At 40.3% G+C, this 18,670-nt stretch overlaps 1 protein-coding gene across 3 annotated transcripts in view; it reads right to left on the minus strand.

The window, feature by feature from the left end:
* The window catches only part of Hmgcl (hydroxymethylglutaryl-CoA lyase), a 53,037-nt gene that overhangs the window by 27,602 nt on the left and 6,765 nt on the right, over positions 1 to 18,670 (minus strand). For all 3 annotated transcript variants that reach the window (XM_071664182.1, XM_071664181.1, XM_071664183.1), the window contains one exon: positions 8,895 to 9,061. In XM_071664182.1, coding sequence (XP_071520283.1) covers positions 8,895 to 9,061 — 167 coding nt within the window. The remainder of the gene's footprint in view (positions 1 to 8,894; positions 9,062 to 18,670) is intronic.

The raw sequence follows: 18,670 nt of genomic DNA on the forward strand, positions 1-18,670 counted from the left end.
AGGGGAAGCATCATGAGATATCCTGAGTGATTATTTCATATATAGAAGCACGTCATTATGTTATACTTCAATTCTGAAAAATAATTGTTTTAGGGCTAAAACATTCCTTTAATTTTTTACCTGCAATTTTTGATATGTTTATAAGGATAATAGATTTGCTTGAAAACATCAGTAAAAGGACTATTTTCTATTCTGAATTTGAATTTGGAGTTCAATTATATGTTGGGGGACATTAAGGTCTTTAAACAATTAATTAATTGTTAATCTTTTAGAAGATTCTGAGATTATTTGGTTCATTTTTATCAAGCATCTGTTGGCTTGGGGATGCATTATGAGATATTTTTCATGAATATTTTAAGTATAAAAGTGTTTCAAATTTTACAAATGTTTAAACAAAACAGTTTTTTGGGCTAAAAATTCCCTAAAGTACTTGCTAACCACATTTTTTGGCAGTTTTGTGAGGGTAATAGATTTGCTTGAAAACCTTGGTATGAGGACTATTTTTCATATTGAATTTGAATCTGTGGTTGAAATATATGTTGGGAGATATTAAGGCCTGATTATTTGGTTTGAATAAGCATTATGAGATATTTTCCATGATCATATCAAGTATAGAAGTACTTCATAATGTCACATTTTAGTTTTAAATTTCAGTTTTAAAACAAAAAGGTTTTTGGGCTAAACAATTCCCTGAATTTTTGGTATTTTTGTGAGGGTAACAGATTTGCTTGAAAACCTCAGTGTAAGGACTATTTTCCATGCTGAATTCAAACCTGGGGTTGAAATATATGTTAGCAGAAATCAAGGCCTGTAATTAAGTAACTATTGGTTACCCTTTTAGAAAATTATGTGCTTATTTAGTTCATATCTATTAGATATCTGTTGGCTTGGGGAAGCATTATGAGATACTTTCCATGATCATAACATGTATAGAAGTGTTTTATTATGATACATTTCAAATTTAAAACAAAATGGTTTTTGACCTGAACAATCCCTGAACTATTGCAATTTTTGGCATTTATGTGAGGGCAATAAATCTGCCAGAAAACCGCATTATAAGGACTATTTTTCATACAGATTTTGAATCTGGGGTTGAAATATATGTTTCAGGACATTAAGGCCTATATAGGTAATTAATGGTTACTCTTTTAGAAGATTCTGTGATCATTAAGTTTGTATTTTTTCAGTATCTGTTGCTCTAAGGTAGCATTATGAGATATTTTCTGTGATTATATCAATTATGGAGGAGCTTCATTATATCACACTTCAATTCTAAAGGTAAAAATTTAGGGATAAATAATTCCCTGTACTAATATCTGCAATTTCTCTGTTTTTTGTGAGGGTAATACATTTGTTTGAAAACCCCCTGTATAAGGACTATTTTTCATACTGATTTTAAATCTTGGGTTGAAATATATGTTGTGGGACATTAAGGCCTGTAAAAAAGTACTTAATTGTTACTCTTTAAAAAATTCTGTGATTGTTTGGTTTGTTTTCATTAAGTATTTACTGGCTTTGGGAAGCACTATGAGATATTCTCCATGATTATTTCAAGTATAAAAGCATTTCATTACATTATATTTCAATTCTAAAGCAACAATGTTTTTGGGCTAGAAAATTCCCTGCAATTTTTGGTATCTTTGCGAGGGTAATATATTTACATGAAGACCTCAACATAAGGACTATCTTTCATGTCGAATTCAAGTCTTAAGTTGAAACATATATTACGGGGACATTAATGCCTGCAAATAAGTAATCAATTGTTACTCTTTTAGAAGATTCTGTGATTATGGGGTTTGTATATATTCTGTATCAGTCAGCTTGGGGAAGCATTATGAGATATTTTCCGTTACCATCTCCTGTTACATTATGCTATACTGCAAAATTAAAACAAAAGGTTTTTGGACTAAAAAATTCACTGAACTCTTACCTGCACTTTTTGGTATTTTTGTTTACATAATATATTTGCTTGAAAACCCCAGTGTAAAGACTATTTTTCATGCTGAATTTGAATCAGCAGTTGAAACATAGGTTTGGGGGTTTCTATGGCTTGTAAATAAGTAATCAATGGTTATTCTTTTAGAGGACTGTGATTATTCAGCGTGTATTTACTGGATATGTGTCGGCTTGAGGAAGCGCTATGGACAATTTTTCTTGATTATTTCAAGTATAGAAGCATTTCATCATGTCACATTTCACCTTTGAAAGAAAATGGTTTTTGGGCTAAAACATTTCCAGAACTATTAATAGCAATTTTTTATATTTTTAAGGGGGTAATAGATTTGCTTGAAAACCTCAGTATAAGTACTATTTTTCATGCTGAATTTGAATCTGGGGTTGAATATATGTTGGAGGACATTAAAGTCTTTACATAAGTAATCAACTGTGTGGTGACACATACAGAACATCAAACTGGGTAGAAGTAATGTGGCTTCAGAAAAGGTGTAGGATGTGTGGCCATGTTGTTTGCTTTGAAGAATCTGTGAGAAAAATACTTTATAGAAAGAGAGAGATTTGCATATGGCATTTATAGATTTGGAGAAAGCATATGACAGGGTTGAAAGTGATAGCTTGTGGAAGATGCTATGAACACAGGGTGAGGAGAGACATTAGAAAGAGTGAGGACTTTTTATGAAGTGTAATGTATTTGTGTTGGTAATAAGGAGAGAGGGTGAGTAATTTTATATGGAGATGTGTCTGCATAAAGGATGTGTGATGTCATCATGGCTACTTAATTTATCTGTGGATAGGGTGGTAAAGGAAGCAAATGTGAGGGGTCTTGGAAACAGGATTGGGTCTACAATATACAGGGAGGGGAGGGTCTGGGAGGTGAGTCGGTTGCTGCTTGTGGATGAAAGCTCTGCTGGCAGATGTGAGTAAGAAACTGCAGAAGATGGAGCCTGACTTTGGGAGATTGTATGAAGGGAAGCTGAGAGTTAAAGTGAAAAAAAGTAAGGTTATGAAGTCCAACAGGAGGTAAAGACACGCTGTTTTGAGTGTGATTATGAATGGAGATAACATGGAGGAAGAACAATATCTTAGGTACCTAGGACTGATCATGGCAGTGACTGGACCTGACAGAGCTGAAATATGCCATGGGATGGGTCAGGAAACCAAAGGTACTGGGTGCATTAAAAGGGGAGGAAGCAGGGGGCTGGAAATCCTTCCCTCCCATTTTTTAATTTTCCCTCTTTGGCTCAGTTGTCTGTACTTAACACTGCCTTGCTAGCAAGGGAAATGGTGAATATGTATAGAGAGGGGGGAAAAAAAATATATATACATATTTTATTTTTATATTCATTTTGCTTTGTCACTGTCTCCCGCATTTGCGAGGTAGCGCAAGGAAACAGAAGAAAGAAATGGCCCAACCCACCCCCATACACATGTATATACACACACGTCCACACACGCAAACATACACACCCATACATCTCAATGTACACATATATGTACACACACAGACACATACATATATACCCATGCACACAATTCACACTGCCTGCCTTTATTCATTCCCATCGCCACCTCGCCACACATGGAATACCATCCCCCTCCCCCCTCATGTGTGCGAGGTAGCGCTAGGAAAAGATAACAAAAGGCCCCATTCGTTCACACTCAGTCTCTAGCTGTCATGCAATAATGCCCGAAACCACAGCTCCCTTTCCACATCCAGGCCCCACACAACTTTCCATGGTTTACCCCAGACGCTTCACATGCCCTGATTCAATCCACTGACAGCACGTCAACCCCGGTATACCACATCGATCCAATTCACTCTATTCCTTGCCTGCCTTTCACCCTCCTGCATGTTCAGGCCCCAATCACACAAAATCTTTTTCACTCCATCTTTCCACCTCCAATTAGGTCTCCCACTTCTCCTCGTTCCCTCCACCTCCGACACATATATCCTCTTGGTCAATCTTTCCTCACTCATTCTCTCCATGTGCCCAAACCATTTCAAAACACCCTCTTCTGCTCTCTCAACCATGCTCTTTTTATTTCCACACATCTCTCTTACCCTTACGTTACTTACTTGATCAAACCACCTCACACCACACATTGTCCTCAAACATCTCATTTCCAGCACATCCAGCCTCCTGCGCACAACTCTATCCATAGCCCACGCCTCGCAACCATACAACATTGTTGGAACCACTATTCCTTCACACATACCCAGTTTTGCTTTCCGAGATAATGTTCTCGACTTCCACACATTCTTCAAGGCTCCCAGGATTTTCGCCCCCTCCCCCACCCTATGATCCACTTCCACTTCCATGGTTCCATCCGCTGCCAGATCCACTCCCAGATATCTAAAACACTTTACTTCCTCCAGTTTTTCTCCATTCACACTTACCTCCCAATTGACTTGACCCTCAACCCTACTGTACCTAATTACCTTGCTCTTATTCACATTCACTCTTAACTTTCTTCTTTCACACACTTTACCAAACTCAGTCACCAGCTTCTGCAGTTTCTCACATGAATCAGCCACCAGCGCTGTATCATCAGCGAACAACAACTGACTCACTTCCCACTTCGAGGTGGTGTGCAAAGTGAGAGGGTTAGGGAAAATGATTTGGTAAACAGAGAAGAGGTAGTAAAAGCTTTGCGGAAGATGAAAGCCGGCAAGGCAGCAGGTTTGGATGGTACTGCAGTGGAATTTATTAAAAAAGGGGGTGACTGTATTATTGACTGGTTGGTAAGGTTATTTAATGTATGTATGACTCATGGTGAGGTGCCTGAGGATTGGCGGAATGCGTGCATAGTGCCATTGTACAAAGGCAAAGGGGATAAGAGTGAGTGCTCAAATTACAGAGGTATAAGTTTGTTGAGTATTCCTGGTAAATCATATGGGAGGGTATTGATTGAGAGGGTGAAGGCATGTACAGAGCATCAGATTGGGGAAGAGCAGTGTGGTTTCAGAAGTGGTAGAGGATGTGTGGATCAGGTGTTTGCTTTGAAGAATGTATGTGAGAAATACTTAGAAAAGCAAATGGATTTGTATGTAGCATTTATGGATCTGGAGAAGGCATATGATACAGTTGATAGAGATGCTGTGTGGAAGGTATTAAGAATATATGGTGTGGGAGGCAAGTTGTTAGAAGCAGTGAAAAGTTTTTATCGAGGATGTAAGGCATGTGTACGTGTAGGAAGAGAGGAAAGTGACTGGTTCTCAGTGAATGTAGGTTTGCGGCAGGGGTGTGTGATGTCTCCATGGTTGTTTAATTTGTTTATGGATGGGGTTGTTAGGGAGGTGAATGCAAGAGTTTTGGATATAAATATATATATATATATATATATATATATATATATATATATATATATATATATATATATATATATATATATATATATCTTTCTTTTCTTTTATACTATTCGCCATTTCCCGCGATAGCGAGGTAGCGTTAAGAACAGAGGACTGGGCCTTTGAGGGAATATCCTCACCTGGCCCTCTTCTCTGTTCCTTCTTTTGGAAAATTAAAAAAAAAAAAAAAAAAAAAAACGAGAGGGGAGGATTTCCAGCCCCCCGCTCCCTTCCCTTTTAGTCGCCTTCTACGACACGCAGGGAATACGTGGGAAGTATTCTCTCTCCCCTATCCCCAGGGATATACATACACATACATATATATATATATATATATATATATATATATATATATATATATATATATATATATATATACATACATACACATACACATATATATATCCCTGGGTATGTATATATATATATATATATATATATATATATATATATATATATATATATATATATATATATATATATATAGTGAATCATAGTGTGGGGGAGGGGGCGAAAATCCCGGGAGCCCCGAAGAACGTGTGGAAGTCGAGAACACCATCTCGGAAAGCAAAAATGGGCACGCTTGAATGAATAGTGGTTCCAAGAATGCTGCACGGTTGACAGGCGCGGGCCGCTGTCTCCCGCGTTTGCGAGGTAGCGCAAGGAAACAGACGAAAGAAATGGCCCAACCCACTCCCATACACATGCCTTGATTCAATCCACTGACAGCACGTCAACCCCGGTATACCACATCGCTCCAATTCACTCTATTCTTTGCCCTCCTTTCACCCTCCTGCATGTTCAGGCCCCGATCACACAAAATCTTTTTCACTCCATCTTTCCACCTCCAATTTGGTCTCCCTCTTCTCCTCGTTCCCTCCACCTCCGACACATATATCCTCTTGGTCAATCTTTCCTCACTCATTCTCTCCATGTGGCCAAACCATTTCAAAACACCCTCTTCTGCTCTCTCAACCACGCTCTTTTTATTTCCACACATCTCTCTTACCCTTACGTTACTTACTCGATCAAACCACCTCACACCACACATTGTCCTCAAACATCTCATTTCCAGCACATCCATCTTCCTGCGCACAACTCTATCCATAGTTCACGCCTCGCAACCATACAACATTGTTGGAACCACTATTCCTTCAAACATACCCATTTTTGCTTTCCGAGATAATGTTCTCGACTTCCACACATTCTTCAAGGCTCCCAGAATTTTCGCCCCCTCCCTCACCCTATGATCCACTTCTGCTTCCATGGTTCCATCCGCTGCCAGATCCACTCCCAGATATCTAAAACACTTCACTTCCTCCAGTTTTTCTCCATTCAAACTCACCTCCCAATTGAATTGACCCTCAACCCTACTGTATCTAATAACCTTGCTCTTATTCACATTCACTCTTAACTTTCTTCTTTCACACATTTTACCAAACTCAGTCACCAGCTTCTGCAGTTTCTCACATGAATCAGCCACCAGCGCTGTATCATAAGTGAACAACAACTGACTCACTTCCCAAGCTCTCTCATCCACAACAGACTTCATACTTGCCCCTTTCCAAAACTCTTGCATTCACCTCCGTAACAACCCCATCCATAAACAAATTAAACAACCATGGAGACATCACACACCCCTGCCGCAAACCTACATTTACTGAGAACCAATCACTTTCCTCTCTTCCTACACGTACACATGCCTTACATCCTCGATAAAAACTTTTCACTGCTTCTAACAACTTGCCTCCCACACCATATATTCTTAATACCTTCCACACAGCATCTCTATCAACTCTATCATATGCCTTCTCCAGATCCATAAATGCTACATACAAATCCATTTGCTTTTTTAAGTATTTCTCACATACATTCTTCAAAGCAAACACCTGATCCACACATCCTCTACCACTTCTGAAACCACACTGCTCTTCCCCAATCTTTGTTTATTTCAATATCATTAAATGTATCAATTTCCAAAATGTTATAATCTCAAATGACTGTTTTACTTTATTGTGTGTGATAAGTCTTATATCACTTACAAATATAAGTTTCATGAAAGTATGCGGCTGGTGTTATGTCAATCTTCTTTATCTCGTTACACAGGCAATATGTCAATTTCTGCTGGATAACCTGGGCATCAGATATGAGTTTTATTTACTTATTTGTCTGTGGCAAATGCTAATCTATTTGCAGAAAGGTCAAGCATGTTATTTTTTCTTGTTGGTATACAGTTTATCTTTGTTTATTTCCATATTATAAAAAGCATTCACTTCCATAATGCTATGATCTGAAATGACTGTTTTGTTTTATTGTATGTGATAAGTCCTGTATCATTTACAAAATCATGTTTTAATAAAGTAATAAGGCTGGTGTTATGTCCATCTCCTTATTCTGTTGTCACACAGGCAAGATGTCATTCTCTACGGGATAACCTGGGCACACTTTCCAAAATAGGGAGACTTGGGACTTGAACCCAAAGTCTTAATCAGTCACAGCATCACTACATACATTTGTAAATACAGGTACACCACTGATTTTCTGTCAACTGATGGTTTGGCACCTCCTTTAGTCCAGACAAAATAACGTGAGGGAACTTGAAATTACTGCAGCCACCAGACTAGTTCACTAGGTGGCCACAGATGGCATTGTGTGTAGGGTGCGCTTATTAACATTCTTTACACTGCACTTGGTGGTGATACCACAATGCTGTGAGATTCTTAGCTTATTTTGCTTAAATCTAACCCTAGCTTTGGCTTCTAAGACATATGAGAGTGTCAGTTGTGGTGTCAAAAGTAAACAACAGTCCATATCGATCCAAGACAAAGTAGAACTGTTGAAAAAAAATGGACCGTGATGTTTCAGCGCCTAAGCTGTGTGACAGCTACAGTACTGGTTCATCAACTGTTTATGATACAAAGAAGCAAAGGGAGAAAATATTGAGATTCTATGCAGACAGCGATTCCAGGAAGCCAATGACGATTAGAAAAACTATGAAAGATGGTAAGAGTACTAAGCAAAATCGAGTGATGATGGAATGGTTTCGACAGTGTCAGAGTGATGGAGTAGACTTGTCAGATAGCATGATAATGGACCAGGCTAAGTTGTTCCATAAAGAACTTAAATTACAACATGAGCATGACCATAGCGAAGAATGGATTCAAAGATTCAAGAAGCGTCATGGAATTTCCACGAATAAAGTGTGCAGAGAAAAGCAGTCTGCAAACCATGAAGGAGCTGCTGAATATGTGGATGAATTTGTGAAAAACATAGCTGATGAGCAACTCAGTCCTGAGCAGGTGTATGATGTATTTCATTTATTCATCTAATTTACATTTAATATTTGTTTAATTTTGATTTCTAGCAGTCCATGGTATAATTAGTGGGTTAGAGGTGTGTTGATGAATTATTATTACGTGACCATGGTTAGTCCAGCAAAATGGATAATTTGGCAAGGCTTTGGAACCAAGAGTGCTAGAAAATCGGTGGTGTACCTGTACTTAAAAAATGCAAACACAAAAATTTCAACAACTTATCAAATCTAAAGCTCCAGTCACAAATCATAAGTGGAAATACAGCGTTCTAGTACCTGGTCACCTCCACAGTACGATGTCCAGCCTCTGACAATCTATTGATAAATTCAATCTTGACGTCAGTAGGCACAGGCACATTTTCATTCTGCAGTCCATCTCTTGGACCAACTTCAACTATTCTAACTTGCTTAGGGTAATCTGGCTGAAACTGTGCACCACGGATCTGCAAATAGAAGTACAATATATGGAATCATTTTTCTAAAATAACTATCATGGTACAGACAGAAATATGCCCTAATTATGGCCATCTCAGATGTAAGAAAAATAGAGAATAAGAAAACGCATGAGATTAATCACAAATTCTGAAGCATTTGCAGATCTGACTCTTTAAGGTGAAAAGGTTGTATGAAAAGGGAAGTTCAAAAGGAAAGAAAGAGGTATTATAATGATCAATCTTCATGTGGGTGGTCTCCACAGAAAATCTATGGGAAGCAGTAACCAGGGGCATACTATGGGTCCAAGCCTCGCTGGAAGGGACACATGGAGTCTCTGTGACTTCTGGTTTAGCAGATGCTAGACCATTTTAATCTGAATTTGCTAGGCCCATGGGTCGTCAAACTTAAAGTTTTGCTCTGGAGAGAGCAGTGACCTAAATAAAAAGTATAGAGTAGGAAGAGGTGGAAGGTTGGAGTGAAAAAGATTTTGAGCGATCAGGGTCTGAACATGCAGGAGGGTGAAAGGTGTGCAAGGAATAGAGTGAATTGGAACAATGTGGTATACCGGGGTCAATGTGCTGTCGACGGATTGAACCAAGGAATGTGAAGTGTCTGGGGTAAGCTATGGAAAGTTTTGTGGGGCCTAGATGTGGAAAGGGAGCTGTGGTTTTGGTGCATTACATATGACAGATATAGACTGAGTGTGAATGAATGTGGCCTTTGTTGTCTTTTCCTAGCGCTACCTCACACGCGTGCGGGGGAGGGGAATGTCATTTCATGTGTGGCAGGGTGACGACGGGAATGGCTGAGGGCAGTGAGTATGAATACATACATGTGTATATATATATTTGTCTGTGTATGCATATGTATGTATACATTGAAATGTATAGGTATGTATATGTGCATGTGTGGGCGTGTATGTGGTAGTATATACATGTGTATGTGAGTGTGTTGGGCCATTCTTTTGTCTGTTTCCTTGCACTACCTCGCTAAAGCAGGAGACAGCGACAAAGTATATAGAACAGGAAGAGGGCACCAACATCATGGTAGATGAAAGGGGATGGTTGAGGTGAGGTGAGAAAAGAATACGTAAGGCAAAAGGCTTTATTTCACTCTGGCTGAGAGAGAGGTGGAGGAAGAGCCACCTTTGAGATGTGAGTATTGCTCCACATTGGGGAAGATAGAAGCCAAAGGTATAGAACTGCTGCTGCTCCACAGTGGGGAAGATAGAAGCCAAAGATATGGAATTGCTGCTCATAAGACATAATTACAGCACTCCCAGTTTTTGGGAAGTTGATTTTGAAATGTTTATGATGTGCAGATTCTAGGACAGAGTGAAGAGTATGGTTGTGCCATGTTAATGTTACTGGAGAATGAACTGTAGTCTTCTTAACTCTAACACAGTGAGATTCAAAAAACATTATAGAGAGAAATTGGGTTTTCCCTCAACTGAATTTAATCAGGCTTCTTCTTCCACTCTGAGATGCTGTGCAGGTCCACATCAAGAAAGGAGATAAGTTCAATATAACAGAAAGAATTAGCAGAGTAGGGAGGAAAGGGAAAACAAGCTAAAGTGTGTAGAGTGGAATTATTGGCATGAGACTGAAAAAGGTTAGATTTGGAAGAAAGTTTCCTTACAGAGAGAAGAAAGAGAATAGGTGATAGTACAAATACCTGAAAAACACCATTTTAGACTGGGGTACAAGACAGATATTCCATCATCAACTACCACACAGGACTGACTATAGGGGAAGCTGAGCATTAAAGATCTAAGGACAGCAGAAAAATTAAAGGAAATAAGTTTAGCAGGTACTCTGCTTGGGATGTTGGAGTGGTAACTCTGAGAGAGGGCACAGAAACACATTAAACAACATCAACAGTGCTTTATTGGATGGGATATACAAGGTGAGGTAGCAGAGGGCAACAAGCTACTAGAAGTGCAGGATTATGGTGAGGATGAGGTAAAGTAAGGTAGGTCAATTAATACGGGACAGACTTGGAAGGGGGCTTGTGATGCTGGTGATGGTAGGAGTCAGATGAAGCAGGAGCACGTGGGAGAAGAATGTGCATGCTGAGTTGATGTAGAATTCCTGTAGGAGGAATGGAGGTCCCACCAGGGCTTGCTGAAAATGGACGTCAGAAATGAGGTACCACAATGAAACCTGCCATGATGATGAAAATGTCAGGAGTCATGTTGGGACAACTACTGATGAAGACAGCAAAGTGCAGCTTGAGTCTGGAGTTACATCGCCTACACTTCAGGTACCAGATTAGTACACTTGTTGTCTAATGGTGAGTCAACTGCCTGACTGGGTAGCTGCAGTGATACCCAGATATTTAAGAGGCAGTGAGATCGGGTCTGTGAGGGGTAGCTATTCCCAAAGGGAATTAGAGATGTTAAAGCAGAATATCACAAGCTTCTGAACTTTCTCCCTGTTGGTGGACTTGAGGTGATGTCCGTAAGAGCAGCGCTTCTTATGGAAAGGGTCATCTATAATTACAGCAGCAGCTCTTGATCTGCTACTATCAACATCAAGTGTGGGTGTCATGGATTAATACTATAGGTGCAGATGTGTAGGATGGGCCATCAAACACATTTTTCAAGGACTGTTACATCAGGTGAGTCACAGGCTGTCCCCTGCTACCCAGTAAAGGCATCAACATTAAGGAGACAATTATGGGGTGACCATGGGAGCACTACACTACTCCCCTCCTCCCTCATTTCTTTTTGAGATTAGGTCTTGCATGTTGATGAGGCAGATGGTATAGTCAGCTGATTTTCCAGTGCTGGCAGGGAATGGAGTGGTGAGAGTTCAGTTAGGATGTTATGATACCCTCTCTCTCCCCTTTCTCTGTCATAGTAGTTCACTGTCTGTGTAATGGAAAGGGCAGTGGACACAACATCCAGTACTTGTTATGTAGCCATATAGGTTGAATTTCACTGTACTATGGGGAGACCCAGAACAGGCTGGAAGATTGTATGTACTTCATGAGGCAGGACATCTACCACTGGAAGGTGATCAGGTGAGTGGTCCTGATGGTCTATTTCATAGTCTTGGTGGTCTGGTGTGTGGTCCTGGTGGTGATTTTCCAGTGCATGGTCTTGCTGGTGATCGTCTGGTGTGTGGGCTTGGTGGTGGTGGTCTGGAATCGGGAGAGATGATGGTGTCTTGGGTTCTCTGCCACAGCAGTAGTGATCCCTGGTCTAGCCCAGGGGGTTTGTTGTACTGGAAAGGAAGGTTGGAGATCATCTGAAGGCAGTGCAGGTAACACTGGGACCTGAGGAAGAGATGAATAGGAAGGAGGGAAGGGGTGGGGTAAGGACTTTGACAGGGGTGTCAAGGTGTGCAGGTTTCAAGCAGCCAATGGAGATGACTTCTGTCATTCCACAAAGTTCAACAGTAAGTGTTTGGGGGTATGGGCATGCACCTCAAAAGGACCTTCATATGACTGCTGTGAGGGTAGGCGAACTGCATCCTCCTGGACAAAATATGGGTTGTGGTGAGAAGATCTTGGGGAACATGTGTGAGGTTATGATGTGCCAGGAAATCATAGCCTATGATAGCTTGTTGAACCTGTGCCAGAAAATCATAGCCTGTGATAGGTTGTTGGACCTTGGCTATGAGGAAAACCCACCTGCACATCTGCTGGAGGCCTTGGTCCAGAGTGAGAGGCATTTGGCCAAACAGGTATGGAAGTGCTGTTAGCAATGAGAAGGTTATGACAAGGAGTACAGCAGGGCTTGGCTGCTGATGATAGTGGAATTACACTTATGGCTGCTGGTGATAGTGGAATTACACTTATGGCTGCTGGTGATAGTGGAATTACTCTTATGGCTGCTCCCTTATTAATAAAGAAACAGCAGCCAGAGAGATGGTCAGGTACATACAGGCCCATAACAGAGCTCATGAGGAACTGATCCCTCTGCAGATTCCTGGCAGCATCGGCAATCTGTAGGGGGGTGGCTTTTATCGTCTGATATTTGTTGGTTGTCACTGGATTCAGGATGATGATATGAACATCCTCCAGGGTGTTTGCTGGAAGTGCCAAGATCAAGTGGATGTATTTGATCATGTCATCGCTGATCTGATTAGTGGTGAAAATTGACTCTGCTTGTGCAAACCACAGGTCCAGTGCTTCCATGTACAATTGTAGAGAGGGAGTTTGTCCTGCTGCGCCATACTGGTTGAAGACGTTGTTACATGGGATCCTTGCTGGCTGAAGGAGACAGAATCACCTAGGGGTGCAGGCGTGGCTGGCTGGAACTCACAAATACAAGAAGGAAGATGGACAGGTGTGGGATGATGTTGGGCGGATGGTGGTAAAAAGGAAAATGACAGCAGGGTTCAAAAAAGGTTGAAAATAGCACTGTAAAGACATGTCTGAAAATCTATTTCAGTTAACTCCAAGGATCACCAGTTTAGAGAGTATTCTGGTTGGGATGCTGGAGAGGTAAAACTGAGAGAGGGCAAGGAAATATGCTACACAACAACAATACTCTATTGGATAGTATATACAAGGTACTGGAGGTGCAGGATTATAGTGAGGGAGAGGAAAAGTTAGGTAGGTCTAGTAATACGAGACAGGCTTGGAAGGAGGCCTGTGATGCTGGTGATGGTAAGTGTCAGATGAAGTGGGAGCATGTGGGAGAAGTGTGTGCATGCCATACTGACATGGAACTCCTGTAGGAGATATAGAGGTTGCACCAAGACCTTCCAAAGGTGGACGTTGGAAATGTGGCACCAGCATGAAACCTGCCAGGAAGATGAAAATGTCTGGAGTCAAGTTGGTACATCTACTAACAAAGACGGTGGTTTGAATCTGGAGTTACCGGAGTGGTACACTTGTTGTCTAGTGGTTGGTCAATTGCCTGACTGGTTTGGTTTGCTGAGGTGATACCTGGGTATTTAAGATGCAGTGAGGTCAGGTCTGTGAGGGGTAGCTATTCTCACGGAAGTAGAGATGTTAAAGCCGAATGTCGCAAGTTTCTGACTTTTCACCCTGCTGGTGGACTTGAGGTTTAAGTCCATAAAAGTGACACTTCTTATGGAAAGGGTCAGGTCATCTATAATTACATTGGCAGCTTCTGATCTGCTACTGCCAACATCAAGTGTGGGTGTCAGGGATTAATAATGCTGGTGCAGATGTGTAGGATGGACTAACAAACACATTCTCCAAGGATTGTTAGGTCAGGTGAGGTCACAGGCTGTCCCTTGCTACCCAGTAAAGGCATAGTCATTCAGATGATAATTGTGGGGTAACCATGGGAGTGCTACAGAAATTTAGAAAGCAAATTTTGGCCAAACCCTGTTGGACACCTTAGGAATGTTGAGAGCAATGACAAGAAATTCACCAAAATCCTTGAGATAGGAGGAACACAGACCAGAGGTGAATCGCACAGGAGAGATCACCAGAAGAATTCAGTGCAAAAGCAGTATTGGTAATGAAAGAAGGAAATGAGATTCTAAGTGTTTAAGAAATTGAGTTAAGGTGGGTTCAAAGTCTTTGGAGACAGCAGAAGTAAGAAATATGGTCTTCTTTCTTAGGGATGGGTTCCACCAAGCAATGCTTCCAAGAGGGGAAAGTTTAAGTCATATGGGGAAATAAAGCTGAAAATTCAATAAAAGAATTAATAAAAAGACAACTTCATAATCTACTGATGTCAATCTATACTCAAAAGTGTTCCTTCAAAAATGTAGGATAACTTAAAAATCTTAAACATTATCCTTTCTTATTTCTCCTAAGATGACAAATTTTGAGAAGGAACATGTAAGTTGCTGGAATAACAATATCAAATTACAGCATCCAAGAAAAGGGTTGAAGCCTATCTTAAAGAACTTGTATAATTAGAGACATTTATAATGCTGTGATATACAGATGGTATGCAAACACCACTGACTTTTACTGAGTGAACCAGATACTAATTTTCATGTTAGCAGCTTCATCCTTGAATGATTTACTTGAAATGCTAGAATGACATTTGCTATAAAATCAACTATACATCATTCTCTAAGATAATGATGTCCTTCTATAAAAAAGGCTATGTTGGTGTACTTAACACTACATTAAGATGATTACAGTATATCACAGAAACTCAAAATATTCTCGTGCTTTCTTCCTGGAAAATACATTTTTCTTGAATAAATAGACAAGGGCATATAAATTTGATTTTCAAGGTTAGCATTTCTATCTATGCTGAGAAGTCCATGTAATGACCAGGAGGTTAAGTGAAATCCAAAATGGGCTAACAGGATAGAAAAATAAGGCCCGAAGAGGGAATATAATCTAAGAGTTTTGGAAAAGTGGGAAACCTGCCTTTCAAAAGGAAGATTGCAGCTGTAAGGAAAAAAACATAAGAAATTGAATGGTGTAGGGAAATTAACCGGCATTACAAGAACCCAACATCTTCAAGAAAATCTTTTTTTTTTTTTTATCATACTTTGTCGCTGTCTCCCGCGTTTGCGAGGTAGCGCAAGGAAACAGACGATAGAAATGGCCCAACCCCCTCCATACAAATGTATATACATACGTCCACACACGCAAATATACATACCTACACAGCTTTCCATGGTTTACCCCAGACGCTTCACATGCCTTGATTCAATCCACTGACAGCACGTCAACCCCGGTATACCACATCGCTCCAAATCACTCTATTCCTTGCCCTCCTTTCACCCTCCCTCTTAAGATACGATAATTTTCTGAGTATTACGTGATTCAGCTAATGGTAGAGGTATGGGAGGGTATTGATTGAGAGGGTGAAGGCATGTACAAAGCATCAGATTGGGGAAGAGCAATGTGGTTTCAGAAGTGGTAGAGGATGTGTGGATCAGGTATTTGCTTTGAAGAATGTATGTGAGAAATACTTAGAAAAGCAAATGGATTTGTATGTAGCATTTATGGATCTGGAGAGATAGAGTTGATAGAGATGCTCTGTGGTAGGTATTAAGAATATATGGTGTGAGAGGCAAGTTGTTAGAAGCAGTGAAAAGTTTCTATCGAGGATGTAAGGCATGTGTACGAGTAGGAAGAGAGGAAAGTAATTGGTTCTCAGTGACTGTCGGTTTGCAGCAGGGGTGCGTAATGTCTCCATGGTTGTTTAATTTGTTTATGGATGGGGTTGTTAGGGAGGTGAATGCAAGAGTTTTGGAGAGGGGGGCAAGTATGCAGTCAGTTGTGGATGAGAGCTTGGGAAGTGAGTCAGTTGTTGTTCGCTGATGATACAGCGCTGGTGGCTGATTTGGGTGAGAAACTGCAGAAACTGGTGACTGAGTTTGATAAAGTGTGTGAAAGAAGAAAGCTGAGAGTAAATGTGAATAAAAGCAAGGTTATTAGGTACAGTAGGGTTGAGGGACAAGTCAATTGGGTGGTAAGTTTGAATGGAGAAAAACTGGAGGAAGTGAACTGTTTTAGATATCTGGGAGTGGATTTGACAGCGGATGTAATCATGGAAGCGGAAGTAAGTCATAGGGTGGGGGAGGGGGCAAAATTTCTGGGAGCGTTGAAAAATGTGTGGAAGGCAAGAACGTTATCTTGGAAAGCAAGAATGGGTATGTTTGAAGGAATAGAGGTTCCCACAATGTTATATGGTTGCAAGGCGTGGGCTATAGATAGAGTTGTGCGGAAGAGGGTGGATGTGTTGGAAATGAGATGTTTGAGGACAATATGTAGTGTGAAGTGGTTTGATTGAGTAAGTAACGAAAGGGTAAGAGAGATGTGTGGTATTAAAAAGAGCGTGGTTGAGAAAGCTGAAGAGGGTGTTCTGAAATGGTTTGGTCACATGGAGAGAATGAGTGAGGAAAGATTGACAAAGAGGATATATGTGTCAGAGGTGGAGGGAACAAGAAGTTTGAGACCAAATTGGAGGTGAAAAGATGGAGTGAAAAAAATTTTGAGTGATAGGGGCCTGAACATGCAAGAGGGTGAAAGGAGTGTAAGGAATAGAGTGAATTGGAACGATGTGGTATACCGGGGTCGACGTGCTGTCAATGGATTGAACCAGGGCATGTGAAGCGTCTGGGGTAAACTGTGGAAAGTTCTCTGGGGCCTGGATGTGGAAAAGGAGCTGTGGTTTTGGTGCATTACACATGACAGCTAGAGACTGAGTGTGAATGAATGTGGCCTTTGTTGTCTTTTCCTAATGCTACCTCGCACACATGCGGGGGGAAGGGGTTGTCATTTCATGTGTGGTGGGGTGGCGACAGGAATGAATAAGGGCAGACAGTATGAATTATGTTCATGTGTATATATGTATATGTCTATTTGTGTATATATATGTATATGTTGAGATGTATAAGTATGTATATGTGTGTGTGTGGACATGTATGTATATACATGTGTATGTGGGTGGGTTGGACCATTCTTTTGTCTGTTTCCTTGTGCTACCTCGCTAACATGGGAGACGGGTCGACAAAGTATAATAAAATAAATAAAAATAATGTGCATAAGCAGTCACTTCTCTTAAGCAGAAACCAGTGGATGTCATATCTAAAGAAGGAAAAAGACCCAACACTAAGGTGTAGGGCTAAATTTATAAGATTCTTTTTTCTGTGCTAAAAAGGAGGCCAGGACTTAAGTGAAATAATAAAAAAAAAAAGCACTCATATGGATAATGAAATAAAGAAGAGGAATACCATATTAGGGTTTTGGAAGAAATGGAAAATCTACCTTTACAAAACAAACAGGCTGTGGCTGTTAGGAAAGACATGATAAGTTTTGGGGTGTAGGGAAATAAACAGACATCATAAAAGCCCACACCTGAACTGTCATCAGTCACAAAGAAATCATACAATACAGTGGTCTGCAGAATATCAAATGGATAGCTAATGGTATAGATATCCAACCAAACAGTTCTGAGGAGCAGAAACCAGAGTAATATCTACAAAAGAAAAGAAAACCAACACTCTGATGCTAGTTAAGTAAAGTCATGCTGATAAATTAAGACAGATTTGGAACTGACTGCATTAGGTATGTATGTAGAGCTAGAATCTCCCTTGCTGTTAGAGCAGTATTCCATAAAAAGATGAATCAATCCTTTCTATCACTAAAGCATCTGTTCATAGGAGAAGAATCTTCAGCTTCTGCTTCGGACTCTCAGTTTCTGAGGTGATAACTCAAATAATTGTGTATAGTGGTGTTTCAAAGACAGATTAGATACTACAATGATACTATATATCTTCTCTGTTGAGAGGTAGAATTACAGAGCCAACTAGATTGCACCCTGTCCAAATTTAAGTTTAAACAGACAAAAGAAGACACAGATTGAGTAATAGATGATGAAATCTAAGTTTATACAGGCCAGAGAAGACATACTGAGCAAGGGATGATGTAAAAGATTATAATGAAGTGGAGGAATGCAATTCTGAGTTGTCAGTACATGAATGCATCTAGTAATCTGTTGAAAGAAATCATCAATAAAATGAAGAAACAAAAGAACCCTGAAGGACACTGCTGTTGACAGGGAATGAGGTAAAAGGTTGATCAGTTAACAATTACAGAGGCAGACTGGTGGAAAAGGAAAGCCAAAGGTGGGAACTTGGAGAGTATGATGCCATAGTCTGTTAAAAGCATTCAATATATCAAGGGCTACAATGCTGGATTCCCCAAAGTCTCTGAGG

The sequence above is a fragment of the Panulirus ornatus genome, chromosome 8 (genome assembly GCF_036320965.1).
Source record: "Panulirus ornatus isolate Po-2019 chromosome 8, ASM3632096v1, whole genome shotgun sequence".
Classification (NCBI taxonomy): Eukaryota; Metazoa; Arthropoda; class Malacostraca; order Decapoda; family Palinuridae; genus Panulirus; species Panulirus ornatus.